Source organism: Quercus suber, unplaced genomic scaffold, assembly GCF_002906115.3.
Source record: "Quercus suber isolate HL8 unplaced genomic scaffold, Cork oak 2.0 scaffold_138, whole genome shotgun sequence".
Classification (NCBI taxonomy): domain Eukaryota; kingdom Viridiplantae; phylum Streptophyta; class Magnoliopsida; order Fagales; family Fagaceae; genus Quercus; species Quercus suber.
In genome coordinates, this window is record NW_027069600.1 from 650,290 (window position 1) to 668,648 (window position 18,359).

General features: G+C 38.5%; 2 protein-coding genes across 2 annotated transcripts; both read left to right on the plus strand.

The window, feature by feature from the left end:
* Positions 1 to 1,813: 1,813 nt before the first annotated feature.
* Positions 1,814 to 3,358, plus strand: LOC111987231 (uncharacterized). Its single transcript, XM_024018934.1, has one exon. It carries the CDS (start codon positions 1,814 to 1,816, stop codon positions 3,356 to 3,358), a length of 1,545 nt encoding a protein of 514 aa, XP_023874702.1.
* A 6,286-nt stretch (positions 3,359 to 9,644) lies between these two features.
* Positions 9,645 to 14,533, plus strand: LOC111987259 (protein SIEVE ELEMENT OCCLUSION B-like). The gene is made up of 7 exons (XM_065776670.1): positions 9,645 to 9,945; positions 10,299 to 10,406; positions 10,627 to 11,075; positions 11,672 to 11,781; positions 11,936 to 12,078; positions 12,417 to 12,908; positions 13,698 to 14,533. Exons 1-7 carry the CDS (start codon positions 9,748 to 9,750, stop codon positions 14,319 to 14,321), a joined length of 2,124 nt encoding a protein of 707 aa, XP_065632742.1. The 5' UTR covers positions 9,645 to 9,747; the 3' UTR covers positions 14,322 to 14,533.
* Positions 14,534 to 18,359: the final 3,826 nt, after the last annotated feature.

An 18,359-nucleotide genomic window follows, 5' to 3' on the forward strand; every position in this document is an offset into this window, starting at 1 on the left:
GTCGGCTTCTACTCAGGCTGAAGGGTTAAGCCATGAAGGATGCTGACTCTAACGCTGACAAACAGGGACAGGCTGACGGGGAAGGAAATCCGCGAATAGCTTAAGGGGGCTGATTTCGTTCAAAGGCTGATGACCCTTCATGGCTGAAGGGAATGAGACAAGCTGACGGGTCAAAGGCCGACGGTCCTAACAAAACCATGACTTGTACTCCACGCTCGATGATAGAGTCCTATAAGGAAAGGATTCCGCAATCTACGCTCATAAGGATTCCTATATGGAAAAGACTTCTACTCCAAGAAAGAGAGGTCAACCCTCTACTACTATAAAAGCCCCAATACTCTCATAAATCGAGGTACGCATAATTAACCCTTCTCTAGTATTCTAGAGTTGAAAGAAGTTCTAACTTGACCTTCGGAGGGTATTTGGCCGGCACCATACCGGTGCTTTCTGTTAGGTCATCTTTTTTTTGTGCAGGTGTCGTTTAGAGGGTACGAGCATTGTGCAACTCACTGTTGATATTTTCGGCATCATCAGTAAGTAGTAAAATTTGGAAATATTTTCATAATCTTAGTTTTTTTTCCAAGTTAAACACTAAAGTTTTAGGTGCAAAAATGATTTTTCTAATTTGATATAATTCAATCATTTTATGGATTTTAAAATGATAAGTGTTTGAGGTTCATTTAGCTAATAGTAAAAGTACATAGGAATTACAAGTGAAAATTAACTATGAAAACTTCAAAATAACTAATTATTAAAATAAAAACCTATGAATAATACTTTTATGGGTTTTCTAACATTAAAACACCACTAAGGGTTCATTTGGTTGGGGAGATTTTAGGGGGTGGAAAAGGAGGGAGAGAAAATAATTTTTGTGGGTGTTTGGTTGGAGAGAAGAGAGGAAGAACAATTGGTGGAGTGAGGATATTTTCTTTCTAGGCCCACCAAAATGTGTTCTCCCCAAATCAAGGAGAATACTAGAGAGAAAAATGCTTCCCACCTGTGGATGAAAGAACCAATGTGTAAAATGCACATGGTTTGTCGTTCTCTTCTTTGGAGTCTATCTTTCTTTTTTTGGTTTTCTTCTTTGGCTTTTGTGTTTTTAAGGACTTTTCAGTTTATTTCTCATCTATTTTGGATGTTTTGGCTTATGCTCTTTCTCAAGAATTTATTTTTTAAAAAGAATTGAAGCATCTGTACACAATTTTTTTAACAAAAAAAAAAAATGTTATCTTTTGTTTCATTTAATAGAGACATAATTATAAATCTACATCAATTTCATTTGTCATCCTCTCATTTCTATTCTTAACCAAGCAAATTACTTTTCCATCCTCCCAACCAAATACATATAAGAGAAAACTAAATTTCTTTTATTCTCCTACTTTTCTATCCTCTCATTTTTCTACCCCTCCAATCAAATAGAGCCTAAATGTTCATAAAAATAATCTATTGTCCATATTGATATTTTTTATTATAATATATGATATTTATATTGTACATGTGTATGGAGACATAAATAAGTTGGTTATAAATTTTCCCTCGCATGAAGTCACATCCTCATTGTCTATCAATCTTTCTTTGTGGAATCTATCACTGAGCTAAACATGCAATCAGCTATATCATCCTATGAATTCAGATTATCGGGAATATCTCTCCCTTGTAGGAGTGTTTTCTCTCTCGGTTACAGTCAGAGGTTTTCTTTCTCTCTCATCTGAGTAAGAGCTTACTCCCTCCATCAAAGTTTCTTGTTGGGTTCTTTCTTGGACTACACCATCTTTCAAAAGTGGGTGTAGCCCATCTCTAAGGGTGTGGCTGTATGGATCAAGATGTGGTGACTAGTCTTGGAAAGCTGAAGCTCACAAAAGAAGAAGAGGAAGATATTGTGATTGCAAATACTAGTAGTGCTGAAATTTTGGAAGAATACTCTTTGAGCTTATTTGGGCGTTTACTTTCAAATCGTAATCAGAATATTAGAGCTTTGAAGAACACGTTAAGAGCAGCATGGAAGATGGGTTCTGAGCTGAGAATTGTGGAAGTGGGGAATAATGTTTTGCAGTTTAAATTTGGGTCAAGATACCAGTTAGAGTGGGTAGAAAAAAGTGGTCCTTGGAATTTTGAAAACAACCTTCTCCTTCTGTGTAGATGGAGGAAAGGTTTAACATCAAAAAATGTTAGCTTCTCCCATACCCCTTTCTGGGTGCAGATTTGGGGTTTGCCATTTGAGAACATGTCTGAAGATATTGGGAAGGAGATTGGCAGAAAAATTGGAAGGGTATTAGAGGTTGACAAGAGGGCTTTGCAAGCAGATCAAGCTAAGTTCTTAAGAGTAAGAGTGGAAGTGCAAATTGATAAACCTCTCCGTAGAGGGGGGTATGTGAAGAATGAGGAAGGTGAAAGAATTTGGGTGGATTTTAGGTATGAGAGGCTGCCAATTTTCTGTTATAGATGTGGAATACTAGGACATGATGAAAAGCATTGCCATGAAAGTTCAATGGTGCAGCCAGCTGGGAGGCAATATGGTGAATGGCTAAAAGCTGGTGGAGTTATAAAAGCTGGAGGTGGAAAGGAAAAGCTGAATAAGCAGAACGTGAATGAAGGAGGGGGCTCGGCCTCAATGGTGGTGGATGGTGGAACAAAGGAAGCTTGTGAAGCTGAAAACCGGAGCTTGCATGAAAGGGCTGCTGGCGGTGGAGCTGAGGAAGCAGGTGGCACGGTGAGGAGGATGGAGGAGACTCCATTGAACCCGGTAGAGAGTCTTGTCACGTCAAGCCACAGGAAACAAGGAGAACATGTGAGATGGGTGGAGAGAGTGCCAGAAGCTTCGGACAGTGAGCTGGAACAGGCAGCACGTGAAGGACAGAATGGAGGTCTAACTAAGTTGGTTAGGAATGAAGGGAATGGAACTAAAGCTGATCAGCAAGTTGGTGTTCAGGAGTATGGGCCGGTTTTAATTGAAGATGGGAAAGTTAGCCCATTAAGTAGAAAAGAAATAGAGGGCTTAAGTGGGGAAAAAAGATGTGGGCTGGTTGTAACAGCAAATGAAGGTATTGGGCCCATAAGGCCAAATGAAATAGAGGGCTTAAGTTTGGAACGGACTCAGCCTTTAAGCCCAGGCCGAATAAGCAAACAAGGAGTCAGAGGGAAGATTAAAAAAATTGCAAGAGAAAAAGGAAAGGCCCATGAGGTGATTAAGTCTGAACAAGGCGTAGAGGTAAGTAAAAAAAGAAAAATTTTTGATGATACGTTCTTTATTTCTGATAGAAATATTCAGAAACGTTTATGTGAAGGGGAACAAGAGGGGGGTGTTATTTTCTTTGATGAAACGGCGGTGACTGCAGCGCAGCACCGCCTAGAAAAATGATTGCTCTAGGGTGGAACTGCCGGGGGCTTGGGAACCCCCGGTCAGTTCGAGTGTTGCGCGAGCTCGTGCAACGTTGGAAGCCCAAAATTGTCTTCTTATCGGAGACAAAGATGAAGAAGTATCAGATGGAGAAGGTGAAATTGAAAACTGGTTTGTTGAATGGATTAATTGTGCCTAGTGTTGGAAGGAGTGGGGGATTAGCAATGTTATGGTGTAGGGATATAAAAGTGGAAGTTCAGGGATATTCACGGAATTTTATTGATGCAGCGGTGACTGACCCGGAATCGGGCTTTAAATGGCGAATCACTGGGTTCTATGGGAATCCTGAAACTCATTGTAGAAAAGAATCGTGGGATCTCTTGAGAAGCCTTAGCCAAAGGTGCCATCTTCCCTGGTTATGCTTTGATGTTTTTAATGAAATAGTGTCAGTTGAAGAGAAATTGGGTGGGGTACAAAGGGCTCAAAAACAAATGGATGATTTTAGAGAAGCAATACACCATTGTGGGTTCAAGGATCTGGGTTTTGTGGGTCCTGAGTTTACATGGTGCAATATGCAAGAAGGTGAAAGTAGAGTGTATTTGAGATTGGATCGCGCTTTAGCTACTCCCGATTGGGTTGATTATTATAAAGATGTTAAAGTGCATCATTTGGTGGAATCTACATCTGACCACTGTGCTTTGTTGATAACTGATGCTACTGTTGTTCAGAAGTTTGCTAATAGACGTAGATTTCAGTTTGAGGCTATGTGGACAAGAAGGGAGGATTGCAAAGATATTATACAAGGAGTCTGGAATAGTAGCCATGAAGTAAATTCCCCTAGGGGGATAGTTGCTAGATTGAGATGTTGTGCTGAAAATCTCTCTGAATGGAACAAAATAATATTTGGAAATATTCTGAGGAAAATTCAGGAGAAAAAGGAGACTCTCAATGCACTGGTACACAGTGATAGAAATGGCAGCTTGGGTGGTGAAATCAACATGTTAAGAAAGGAGATCAATGAGTTATTGGATAGTGAAGAAATAAAGTGGCAACAGAGATCAAGGGTGCAATGGTTAGGCCTTGAGGATAGAAATACGAAATACTTCCACACTAAGGCTTCTGATAGGAGAAGGAGAAATACTATTAATGGTATTATGGATGAAAATGGAAATTGGCAGGATTCGACTGAAGGTATTGCGAAGGTGGCAGTGTCATATTTTCAAACTATATATTCTTCATCTGTCTCGACTCGCATTTCGGAAGTCCTTGATGTTATCCCAACAAAAGTCACGGAGGAAATGAATCATAGTCTTATTCAAGAATTCACAAGGGAGGAAATTGAGACTGCACTAAATCAGATACATCCGACAAAAGCTCCAGGTCCGGACGGTATGTCTGCTATTTTCTTCCAAAAATATTGGAATATTGTTGGTAATGATATTGTATGCATGGTCTTAGATGTTCTTAATTCTAATATGTCTATGGTAGAGATTAATAAAACAAATATCACTTTGGTGCCAAAAATAAAGAACCCCACAAAAATGTCAGATTTTAGACCAATTAGTCTTTGTAATGTTGTTTATAAACTCATATCTAAAGTGCTGGCTAATCGGCTTAAAAATATCCTGCCTCAAATTATATCTGAAAATCAAAGTGCATTTCTATCGGGGAGACTTATTACTGATAATGTACTTGTAGCTTTTGAACTTATGCACTATTTGGAACATAAAAAGGAAGGTAAGGAAGGCTTTGCGGCCATTAAGTTAGATATGAGTAAAGCATATGATAGGGTGGAGTGGGGTTTTATTAAACAAGTGATGGAAAAAATGGGTTTCCATGAAAAATGGATAAAGTTGGTCATGCATTGTATCACTTCTGTTTCTTACTCTATTCTTGTTAATGGTGGTGCTTATGGTAGTATTACTCCTACGAGGGGTCTCCGTCAAGGAGACCCAATTTCGCCTTATATTTTTCTTTTATGTGCAGATGGTTTTTCCTCTCTTCTTAATGATGTTGCTAGAAAGCTAAGAATTAGTGGAGTATCAATATGTAGAGGCTGTCCAAAAATCACGCATTTGTTTTTTGCGGATGACAGTCTGCTATTTTGCAAAGCAAATAGTCAAGAATGCCAAACTCTCATTGATATCCTCCAGCTATATGAAGATGCTTCGGGTCAGAAAGTCAATGTGGATAAGTCTTCAGTCTTCTTTAGTAACAATACCCTGGATGAAAAAAGATGTGAAGTGTTGGGGATGTTGGGCCATATGCAAGACACCCGCCATAAAAAATACCTTGGCTTACCCTCAATCATTGGTAAGTCAAAAGTTGAAATTTTTGCTGAAGTTAAAGAGAGGGTGGAAAGGAAATTATCGGGGTGGAAGGAGAAATTGCTATCAGCGGGTGGGCGAGAGATCCTTATTAAAGCTGTTGTCCAAGCTATTCCAACGTACACAATGAGCTGTTTCCAGATCCCAAAGATTCTTTGTGAGGAGATTGAAGCAATGATGAGAAGGTTTTGGTGGGGTCAAAGGGGTCAGGAATCAAAAATTGCTTGGGTTAGTTGGAAAAAACTATGTAAGGCGAAGAAGAATGGTGGAATGGGGTTCAGAAATTTACAAGCTTTCAATCTTGCTATGCTTGCTAAGCAACGCTGGAGGTTGATTTCAAATCCTAACTCTCTGGTAGCCCAAATCTATAAGGCAAGATATTATCCGCATGGTGATGTTTTTCAAGCAAAACTTGGTGCTAGTCCTTCTTACACTTGGAGGAGCATCTTCAATGGGTTGGAAGTGGTGAGAAGAGGTACTCGGTGGAGAGTTGGTAATGGGGAGAGGATTCTTATTTGGGAGGATAAATGGCTTCCTACTCCAATAACATACAAAGTTATCTCCCCCCCAAAGCCCTTTGATGATTATCCTAGGGTCTCGGCGCTTATTGATAGGGAAAGGAAGAGGTGGAAAATCCTAACTCTCTGGTAGCCCAAATCTATAAGGCAAGATATTATCCGCATGGTGATGTTTTTCAAGCAAAACTTGGTGCTAGTCCTTCTTACACTTGGAGGAGCATCTTCAATGGGTTGGAAGTGGTGAGAAGAGGTACTCGGTGGAGAGTTGGTAATGGGGAGAGGATTCTTATTTGGGAGGATAAATGGCTTCCTACTCCAATAACATACAAAGTTATCTCCCCCCCAAAGCCCTTTGATGATTATCCTAGGGTCTCGGCGCTTATTGATAGGGAAAGGAAGAGGTGGAGAGATGATGTAGTGCGAGCTTTATTTTTGCCTTTTGAAGCAAGAACTATTCTGAGTATTCCCCTCAGCCACAACTTTCCTGAGGACCAAATTATATGGGTGGGTAATAGAAAGGGTGAATTCAGTGTAAAAAGCGCTTATTATATTGCTGTTGGGGTGATTGATAATATGGAGGTAGGGGAAAGCTTTTCGGGTGATTCTAGGAGTCTCCTATGGAGGAAGCTATGGCACTTAAACATCCCCCCCAAGGTACGTATTTTTGCTTGGAAAATGTGTATGAATGCTCTCCCTACATTTCTGAATTTGCAAAGAAAAGGTGTTAATATTTGTGACGTATGTCCAGCTTGTGGTATGGAGCCTGAATCAAATATCCATGTTTTTGTTAAATGTGAAGTAGCTAAAAGAGTTTGGAGATGTTGGTTAGATAATCCAGCTGACTTGGTGAATGTAAATATGGATATTGTGGATATTGCTATGAAAATTCTTGATTTTGGTACACCTAGTGACTTGGAAATCTTTTTTGTGGTTGCTTGGGCGATCTGGTGTAATAGAAATAAAATTGTGTTTGAGTCTTTAAGTCAGGTTCCTGAGTTTATTTGGGGTTTTGCCATAAAATATATCTTGGAGTTCAAAAATGCCTCAGTTGCTTACTCTCAAATTTTGCCTCAGTCAGATGGTAAATGGATGGCTCCTCCACCAGGTGTGTTCAAGATTAATGTTGATGGTGCTACATTGGAATATGGTAGAAACTCAAGTGTGGGGGTTATTATAAGGGATGCTACTGGTGAAGTGTGTGCTGCGTGCTGTACATATTTGCAGGGTCAATACTCGGTAGAGGAAGTGGAAGCGCTAGCTATGGAGCGTGGCCTCCTTCTTGCCAAAGAGCAAAAGCTTCCTCAAATTATCATGGAATCTGATGCGTTAGTAGTGGTCTCTAAAGTAAATTCTGCTGAAACTAGTGGCTGTCTTGGACATATATATCAAGGGATTCTTAGTTTGCTCTCATCTTTTGGTTGCTGGAAAATTAATCATGTGAAAAGAGAATACAACAAGGCTGCACATGAGCTGGCACAGTATGCAAGGCTGAAAGAGGATTCTCAGGTCTGGATAGGAGTTTGTCCTCCTATGGTGATGCAGTTTGTTCAGGAAGATGGTAGATAGGTGTACTGTGTTGTGCTTTTATTTTTTGGCTTTGTTGTACGTTCTTTTCTTTATGGCAATGAAGTTCAGGTGTTTTTGCTTTCAAAAAAAAAAAAAAAAAGCTATATCATCCTATGACCATCAATCACAGACCAAGACTATTCTTAATCATTTTAAAATCAACTGCATCCTCGGGTGCTTGGAGTACAGATAATGGTATCTTTATCCTTTATGGGCATAAAATTATCAGTCTTGTACCATTAGCTATATCCACTTGCGTATCTTTGGGACTTTCATAAGTTCCAACCCTCTTTCCTTTTGTTTCACATGTTATGCAGTGAGCATGTTGTGGGTCCTTATGATTATATTTTTGGAACTTATGATTGCCAGAATTGGTCCCTGTTTGCCAATCACAACTCTAGAATTTTCAATTTTAAAAGCTAGATAGCTACCTTTTATTTTATTTTTTTAAGTTAGTATTCTTTACTATTTGTTTTCTTTTGCATCTATTATGTTAAAAAATGCATAATAAAGACCAATGTAATATATTCTTTCGGTTGATCACCCACCTTTATCAGAGATAGCTCCTGGCTTTTAAGGATTGGCTGTTAAATTAAAATTATCCTAAAAATGGTGTTAAATATCATTTTCCTTTCCTTTTCCCTTTCTATCAAAGACCACCTCAGCAAGTTCTTTTTCCTACAGTTGAACAGCTTTCTTTAAGTTCTCAGTCATGTAAATCACAAAATGTACAGCAAGTAAGGAAGCTCTCTACATTACACAAGTAAAGTGACGTGGAAAGTTACCTTATTTGTAAGCACTCCCTGGCTTTTTACTTTAATGACACAAGGTTGCTTACGTCACAAAACTAATGGATTTTTCAAATCAATATTAGCCTACAAGTATTGGTGGGTTATGAATTGCATTAACAACCAAGAGCCATGTAACTCAAGTTACTTGGCTGACAATTTCTTATATTTTTAATAGAAATATTCAGAATTCAAATTTCTCATCATTATAATAGCTATTGAATTATAAATTGCATCAACAGAATTCTTGTTTCCCTACAATGTGGCTTATTATTCAAGAATGCTAGTTTGCAAGTTATAAGCCCTCAACCAAAAATCAATCTATCCAGGTTCATTTTGATTTTTATCAACTTGTTCAAAGAAAATTGCATGTTTTAGAAGAAACGAGAATGCAAAATGATTACTTAAATGATTCTCAAAGCACCTAGCATCTCATCAATGGCTATTAAAGTAAAAGTAGAAGTTACATCTAAACAAGTGATGCTAACACAAGATTGAATATAGTTAATAATTTCTAATTAAATTATGGTATACTTAGACACACAGAGTTTGAATATACCTTAATTGCCAGAGTTTTTTTGGGTTCAATGGCATTGATCCCCATACATTAATTAATTAATGTTATTTTGATGAACAAATTGCTTTGGATCCTCAAATGGCCAATTCAAATTGAGTAGGCATGTGCACCATAAAGAAGTCCCGACACTCCACATATTGCTCCTTTGGACATCCCAAGTTGGAATCCTACCACAGTATCCAAAGGAAAATTCTAGGTAGTACAACGTCAAAAAGAGGTTAAATTTTAACAAGAAAATGGAATCGTGCTATTTTAGTCTCTCTTACGTTAATCAGAAAAATCCAACCTCCTAAATTAATTAAAGAATTAACCTAAGTAACAACATACGTGTATCACGTTTGGCTAAAATTAACCAGCATCTCCAGCAGTTCGAATCTCGCGATTAAGCTTTTTTACTGTAAAGATGAAAGGGGATAGGGACAGAACAGAGAGTAAAGCTCAAAGCCTAATCCAAAATTCTAAACCTATTATTGATGTTACTTTCTAGTATAACCCCCATTGCAAGCAAGGTAGCAAATTGATCTTTATTCCATTTGTCATGATCTATATATGAGGCATAGATTTAAACCAAATGCAACCCAACAACACAACTCTAATCCCTCACCTAAATCCTCACCTTTGCAATTAAACCAAGATGGCTCTTGTGACGCAGAAGGTGCCACAATCAAGAGGTGATCGCCATTTCTTCTCGAGCTCCGATGATAATGCGATGATGAAGCAGATTCAGGGCACTCATGCTCCAGATGGCCGGGAGGTTGAAGTGAAACCTTTCCTTCATATCATTGAGGACATTTTTAAGCGTGCTGGATTTGGCATCCCCGGCTTTATCCAAGTATGTACTTTAACTTTATACTAAAGAATTATGCATTTGTTTTACATTAGGAGTGACGCTAGTCTCTTCTATTTCACACACCCAATTACATATATTCATACATACAAATGCCACATAGCAAAATAAATGGTGAAAAATAGATATGAGCGAAATTGGTGAGGGAATATTTGCACATCACATTCGCGCGCGTGTATTTTGTGTGCACTAAGATGCATGCATTAGTCATTGTACTAATCAAAATCAATTACTTTAACAAATTGTAAAAAGAAAAAATAAGTTGTGATATTTATTACATATGTAGCATTGTATTCGTTATGCAGTTGCTAATCATTAATTGTTGACCAATTGCGTAGGGAACACAAGTGCAATTTGAATCAATGGAAGACAAAGCCCTCCATTCTAGCGACATCTCTGACATGCTGGACCTTTTGTCATACACGATTAGCAAAATTTCCTGCGAGGTTTTAAATTATGGCTTATTTATTTATAAATGTGGTTACTGCATGTGGTTGGTCTCATATATCTTAACATTCATAAAATTTCTTTACATCTTACGTAAGGACAGCACAAGATTCAGATGGAAATTAAAAATGCAAATTTTTGTGTGTATAGAATTAATGCAATTTAATCATTTTCTTTCGCAATAGATTTTGTTTATGCCATGCACACTATGTATGACAGATATCCTGCAAGTGCTCCGGTGGTGGAGATGCTCATGTAACAACTGTAGCTATATTCAATGTACTCACAAGCTATTCATGGGATGCAAAGTTGGTGCTAGCCTTGGCAGCTTTTGCTGTGAACTATGGTGAATTTTGGCTGGTGGTGCAGCTTTACCCTACCAACCCTCTTGCCAAATCGGTTGCATTCCTCAAGCAAATGCCTGAAATATTGGAGCGTGCTGAATCCTTGAAACCAAAGTTTGAGGCACTCAACAACCTCATCAAGGCCATGTTGGATGTCACCAAGTGCATCGTTGAGTTCAAGGAGCTTCCTTCTCAGTACATTACTCCAGACACACCTGAAATGGTTGCTGCCACTGCTCATATTCCAACAGCAGTTTATTGGACCATTCGGAGCATTGTGGCATGCGCTTCGCAAATTATGGGCCTCATAGGCATGGGTCACGAGTATGTTTCCTTTGTACAATCCCCCAGAATATCTTTTTCTTTTACTTTTGCTTGCCATTTTATTCTCAACAATTAATTAATACTGCCGAACACATCCATTTTCACAACTTGTTAAAATTTGCAACTATGATATTGATAATTGATCAAAAGTAGTAAGTTCGTGTAAACAAGAGTAGATAGACAATATTTACCGCTCACAGTTTCACACATTAACATATTATAAATTTGGACGTGGAATTAGGTATGTCTTAGAAATAGTAGTCTCGAGTATTAGCAACGTGTCAATGCCATTGTGATTTACATGTTGGCATGTTGCCACGGCACTAACAAAGCAGAACTGCAGGCAGGAGTAAATAACAAACAGCACTATAATAATAATGCTACATATTAAACAAGTTTCATAGTTTTTTTTCATAATTTCAGAAGTGGCAGATTGTGCTGAGTTCAACATTACTGTCACATGAAACAGATATCACTTTTGTATACAAATCATAACCTGTTACCTATATATATGTATATATAAAATAATGGAACTCGTTGTGTCTAAACATTTTCGATTTGTAATTTCTCTTTCACCTGGGCTGCACTGGTCTCAGGTACATAGCAGCAACTACTGAGGCTTGGGAACTGTCGAGCTTGGCCCATAAGGTCAACAACATTCACAGCCACCTTCTAAAGCAGATCACTCTTTGCCATCAACACATTGGTGAGTCTTACTGGCCTTGATCACAATAATTCACGTTTGATTATAATTCACCTCATTTATTTTTTAAAGCAAAGCGGACCCAATAAAACAAAATATAAAGCTTGTCCTAGTAGTTTACGCCCCTGACAAGATATAATAAAATGGTTTGATGTAGAGGAGAAGAGGCATATTGAAGCATATCTGACACTCGTGCGTCTCTTTGAAACACCTCATATCGACAACATGAAGATACTTAAGGCTTTGATTTATGCAAAGGAAGATCAGCTGCCACTCTTTGATGGTTCTAGCAAGAAAAGGGTTAGCTATCTATATCTATATCTAAGTTTGCCTTCTGGCTCTGCACTATTTTTTAGTTACATTTTGTTGTCAATCCACAATCTTTTTGCATCTAGAATAACCTTGGTCGACTGAGATCATTTCATGCAATTAATAGATATTATGTTGAACTTCTACAAGGATATTCGAGAGGACCTAAATTTCAATCAAATTCAAACACATTTGTGTCGTAATCATGTCTTGTTTCTCAGTTACTACTCTTATTAGCATTATTTACAAAGACAGTTACTTGAAACACGGCTAGATCAGCGATTTCAAAGAATGTTTCTGAACCGCTGCGTATATGCACTGCTAAACAGGCTAGCATTGAGTTGTTGAGAAGGAAGATTGTATTGCTGTTTATTACAGACCTGGAAATCCCTCAAGAGGAGCTTTCAATCCTTGAACAAATGTACATAGAGTCGCGACACCAACAATCGAGGCCTGAGAGTCAGTACGAGGTTGTATGGATTCCAGTGGTGGACAAGACGACCCCTTGGAATGCAGACAAGCAAAAGCAGTTTGATGACTTACAAGGGATGATGCCGTGGTACTCTGTGTTCCACCCATCACAGCTTGACTCAGCAGTCATCAAGTATATCAAGGAGGTGTGGCACTTCACTAAGAAACCTATACTTGTGGTGCTTGACCCGCAAGGCAAAGTTGTGAACCAAAACGCAGTTCATATGATGTGGATTTGGGGAAGCGTAGCATACCCTTTCACTAGCTTAAGGGAGGAAACACTCTGGCGGGAAGAGAGCTGGAGAATTGAGCTATTGGCTGATACCATTGATCCAGTAATCTTTAATTGGGTATGTTCATCATTTATCTCATGCCTATATACCAAAATTTTTCCAAAAACTCAATTTTTTTACCCTTGTATTTTAGTTCAGTTTTTTAACAGGTATATATGGGTGACCCTCCTAAACTTTTCCTTTAAACTTTTTCCTTAATTTTTTTTTTTAATTTTTAAAATTGCTAAAAAGGTAAGTTGTGATTATTACATAATAAAAGTCAAATACATACTGGTTTCATGTAAAAGTAATGTTTCACTATTGTAATTTACCATTTTAAATATGAAAAAAGTTAAGAAAGTTTTAACATATGAGTTTTGTGAATTGTAAATAAATTTCTTTTTTTTTAAAAAGTAAGTTAACTATTATTTATTATATTGGTGAAATAACACTAGTTGCGTTTATTGTAATTTCAATGTGTAAATTTTTTTTTTTTTTTTGTAAAGTTTGTAGTAGTTTTATTGTTTTACTGGTAAATCTTTAAGTTAGACGATTCCATGCATATTCCTTTAATGGAGTAATTTAATGGTGTGAACTTGATGGTATTTAAAATATCAGATGTAAATTTTTTTTTTTTTTTGTAAAGTTTGTAGTAGTTTTATTACGATTCCATGCATATTCCTTTAATGGAGTAATTTAATGGTGTGAACTTGATGGTATTTAAAATTTCAGTGTGTAAATTTTTTTTTTTTTTTTGTAAAGTTTGTAGTAGTTTTATTGTTTTACTGGTAAATCTTTAAGTTAGACGATTCCATGCATATTCCTTTAATGGAGTAATTTAATGGTGTGAACTTGATGGTATTTAAGATATCAGATGGGAAAATCATTTGCTTGTTCGGAGGGGAAGATATCGAGTGGGTGCGAAAGTTTACAAACACTGCACGTTCTGTTGCAAATGCTGCCAACGTTCCAATAGAAATGCTTTACGTAGGGAAGAGCAACCCCAGGATAAAAGTAAAAAACAACAACAGCATCATTGTTGCGGAAAAACTTAGCCACCACCTACCAGACCTGACTCTAATCTGGTTCTTCTGGGTCAGGCTGGAGAGCATGTGGCACAGCAAGATAAATCACGGCAAGAGTGTGGAAAACGATCCTATAATGCAAGAGATCATGACCATGCTGAGCTTTGATGGGAGTGAACAGGGTTGGGCGGTGATATGTAAGGGATCAGGTGCTTCGGAGATGGCAAAGGCCAAAGGGGACACCATTTGGCAGGCCTTGAATGATTATGAACAATGGAAAGGAAGGGTCGACGAGATAGACTTTGTGCCAGCACTGATTGAGCACCTCAATAAGCTCCACACCCCACATCACTGCAACCGTCTGATACTGCCTGGCCTCACCGGGAGCATCCCCGAGAAGGTGGTCTGTGCTGAATGTGGCCGTCCCATGGAGAAGTTCATCATGTACCGTTGTTGCACCGATTAATTAAGCCTATGAAGTAAGGGTTGTGAGGTTGTACTATTAGTTTATTTCTCTGAATGAAGAAGAACATGTTGGTATTCCATTTTTACAACTCCTAGAGCTTGCTATTATATTACTCGGAGTTTTGTAAAATTTGGACGTTTCGATTTCTATGTGATTGATAATGTTGTATTATTATATCTTTTTAATAAGATGAGTGCTTTTTTTATTCTTTATTTTTTATTTTTTTATTTTTTCAATCTCAGACTTTTTGCAGTGTCCTCTTCTCTCTTTATCTCTTTGTTAGACTGCCTAGTGAAGGTTGTAGGCACCTTTGGCTCTTTCTAACTCCTTTATCCAAAGGGGTAAGGATCTTTTGGGCCTATTTCAAATCATTCTCTTGTGCAAAGGCTTTGGGTCATCCATGAGCCCACTTGTTCTTTTAGTCAGGGGCATTCTACAGAAAACCCTTATTGGGCTTTCCATCCGCTCCTCAAGGAATTTGGGTTGCCCTTGGGCCCATTCATGCCCCCATTGAAAAGCAATTTTTATTAAGGATCATTCCTGGTCTCATTCCCCTACAAAAGGAAAGTTGGGCCTTCCTTGAGGCCCCTTATTATCCCATTTTAAGATATTTTGTGGAAAGGTCATTCCTCCCCTTTAGTGGTTTTTTTTTTCAGCTTTAAGTGATTTGGGTTTTGTTCGTTGGCCCAAACGTGTTTAAAATCCATTCTTGAGTTCTATAATTTATTACCTTATGTAGAACATGTGACTGAAATCCAAAACGAATATTTGAAATCCAAATTCAATATTAATCAGAACATATGAAAAAATTTGAATTGGTCATTTAAATTTTGATTTCAAATTCAGTTATTTATTGCATCATTTATTGTGAGTCAGCCTAACGACTCAATATCTAATTTTGAACATGATTGCAAGCTTAATCACTTACTAAGACAAGCTCTCCTAATTCTACACTGCTTCCTGTTGATGGCTTTTATGCCTCTTGATTTTTTGACTCAAGCTTTAAATCGATATCATTAGCTAACCACTCCACATGACCATAATCCGGAGAGCGCAAAGATAAAAGCATGTCTCGCACCATACTTGTACAAAAGGATTTTGATCATAGTTGTCTAGCACGTCAAGTTGACACTTTATCATGATTCGACCCACACCTAAGACCCAAGATTGAGCACCAGAGATACTTGATTTGGGTATGAAGTTCAAGAGAAACGATTTTGTTGTAAAACTTTGTTGGTAATGTTGACTCAAACTATGCTGGTGATCTAGAAAAACATTGTTATACTATACTACATGCTATTTGTTTACATTTGTTAAAGAATTTTTGAGTTGGAGGTTCACACTATAGTCCACTATTGCATTATCAACCACTAAGGATGAATATATGAATGTGATAGAAGCCATCAAGAAGGTTATTTGGCTAAATGGTTTGATTGGAGGCTTATGAATTTATCAGGAGCATGTTCAAGTATTCTATGACAGTCAAAATGCTATTCCTCTGTCAAAGAACGTCCAACACTCTCGAACTAAGCCGTCAAATGCTATTTTTCTTTTTAGTCTCTCTTTCTTCATTCCTAATATTTGTTTGTGAGATTGTGGAATACTCTCCTCGCTAGTAGGAGTTCTCTCTCTCGTTACTACGAGATATTTTCTTAAGGGTTTGCTTTTTCTTTATTTTTTTAACCCGGCTACAATGACAGAAGATGTTACGAGTATACTAGAGAAGATGAAGTTGACTTCGGAGGAGGAAGAGATTATTGAGATTCCAGAGGAAGGACGCAAAGAAGGGATGGAGAGTTGTGCACTTAGTCTGATTGGGAAGTTTCTTACTTGTCGGCCGTTCAATAGGAAGGCGGCCATAACTACACTGAAAAGGGTATGGGGTTTGGAGGAAGGTGTTCAGATGATAGTGGTGGGTACAAATCTTTTTCAACTCAAGTTCCAATCTGAGTTTGAGTTGAATCGGGTGCTTGTGAGAGGGTCGTGGTCCTTTGATAATTAGGTTTTGATGTTGATTCGTTGGAAAGCAGGGATGACGGCAGATGATGTTGATTCGGTTTCTCTTTGGGTGCAAATCTAGGGCAGCCTGTTGGACTTGGTGTCGCCTAAAATTGTAGAGACAGTGGGAAGTAAATTAGGTTTGGTGGTTGAGATTGAGAAAAAACAAAAGCTTGAGGGACAGAGCTACTTTATGAGAGTCAAGGTTGCTATTCCAATAGCAAAGCCGGTCCGGCGTGGGGCTTTTTTGGCTGGTTCAAATGGCAAGAATCACTGGGTTATGTTCAAATACGAGCGCCTTCCTCTATTTTGCCATTATTGTGGCTTACTAGGCCATGATTTAAAGCATTGTGCTCCTTATTTTGGTGTAACCAAGAATGAGGGGGAGGTTATTTGCCAATATGGGGACTGATTGAAGGCCACAGGGGGCCGGACTCGATCACCTCCTCGCAAGAAGTATGATAGGGAAGAGGTCGTAGCGGAGTTTGAACGGAGAGAGGACCGGTCTGGGCAAGTCAATCATGAAGCAGCCATTGGGGACGGCGGAGAAACAGTTCAGAACCCTAGGGAACAGGATGAGAGACGTAAGGGAGGAAACTATGACAAACAGGGAACATATTGGGAAGGGGTACACGTGGCAACTGAAATTAAGGGGATTGTGGAGATTAATACGGAAGGTATGGGATCTGCTGTATCCACGACGCCAAATTCAAATGTAGGGGCTATGGCTGAAGTGGATGACTCCATGCACGTGTTGCCTGTGGACTCAGGTTGTGGGCCTCAAAGCCCAAAGCAAAAAGCAACTTGGACCAAGCTTAGATGTATGGAAATTGGGCTTGTGGATTTTTTTTAAAGAGGGAGCTAAGTCTGTGTTGGGGAAAAGGATTACAAGCAATGAGGAGAGCAGTCCGATAGGAGATGAACAACATACATTGGTGAAACGGGTAAAGAGCAGTGGTGATTCAAACTCAGAGGAAATGGCTGGGGTGCCCACGCACCCTTGCCGAGCATAATGAAGCTCCTAAGCTAGAACTACCAAGGGCTTGGAAACTCTTGGACAGTTCAAAGCTTTCACAAGTTAGTGAGGGATCAAGTTCCCATAGTCTGCTTCCTAATGGAAACTAGACTGGATAAAGAAGGTTTTAAAAAACATGGTAAAGAGTTGCCTTTTCCGAATAATTTCATTGTTAAAAAGCCTTATTTCGGGGGAGGTTTTGCATTGCTATGGAAATCCGAGGTTAAGTTAGATGTTATTAACTTTACTGAAAATCATGTATTGGCAAGGGTGGTTAAGGAGGATGGTTTTATTTGGTTTTTCACAGGTTTCTATGGGTGGCCGGAAGCAAGTGAAAAAAAGAATTCTCGAGTGCTACTATCTCATATTTCTTCATTTGTAGATGGGCCTTGGTGTTGTGTAGGAGATTTCAATGCAATCCTTCATCAATCAGAAAAGCAAAGCAGACATCCACCTTAGTACAAGCAAATGGAAGACATCCACCCACGGGTTTAGCCATGCCTCTGTTCATGTCCTGCTCTTTCTTCATATTAGAACACATCGTGATTTTAGGGGAGGAGTGTTGGGCTTTGTGGAGGTTAGTTTATTTTTTGGCCTAGCCCATTATAACCCTGTAAGTAGGATATAAAAGCCGCTTTTATAATTAGGGTTTGTTATCACTATTGTTGTTGTGTTTTTAGGGAGAGAGAAAAACACTGTAGCCGCACTTTGTATTTTTTCCTTGATAATAGTGAAATCCCTGCAACTCCATGGACGTAGGCAATTTGCCAAACCACGTAAATACTGTCTTGTGCGTGTGATTATTTTTCTTTGGCGTGTGTTTTCTCTATTTTTATTGTTTCTCACAGGTTGGAATTTTGGTTAAATTCCCAACAACTGGTATCAGAGCCTAGGGTTAGGTTTGAGTGGGAGCAATGGCAGAGGAAGCAGGAAAGGCGTCTGGAATAGAAAAGTTTGATGGCACAGACTTCGCGTATTGGAGGATGCAGATTGAAGATTATCTCTATGGGAGGAAATTGCATCTG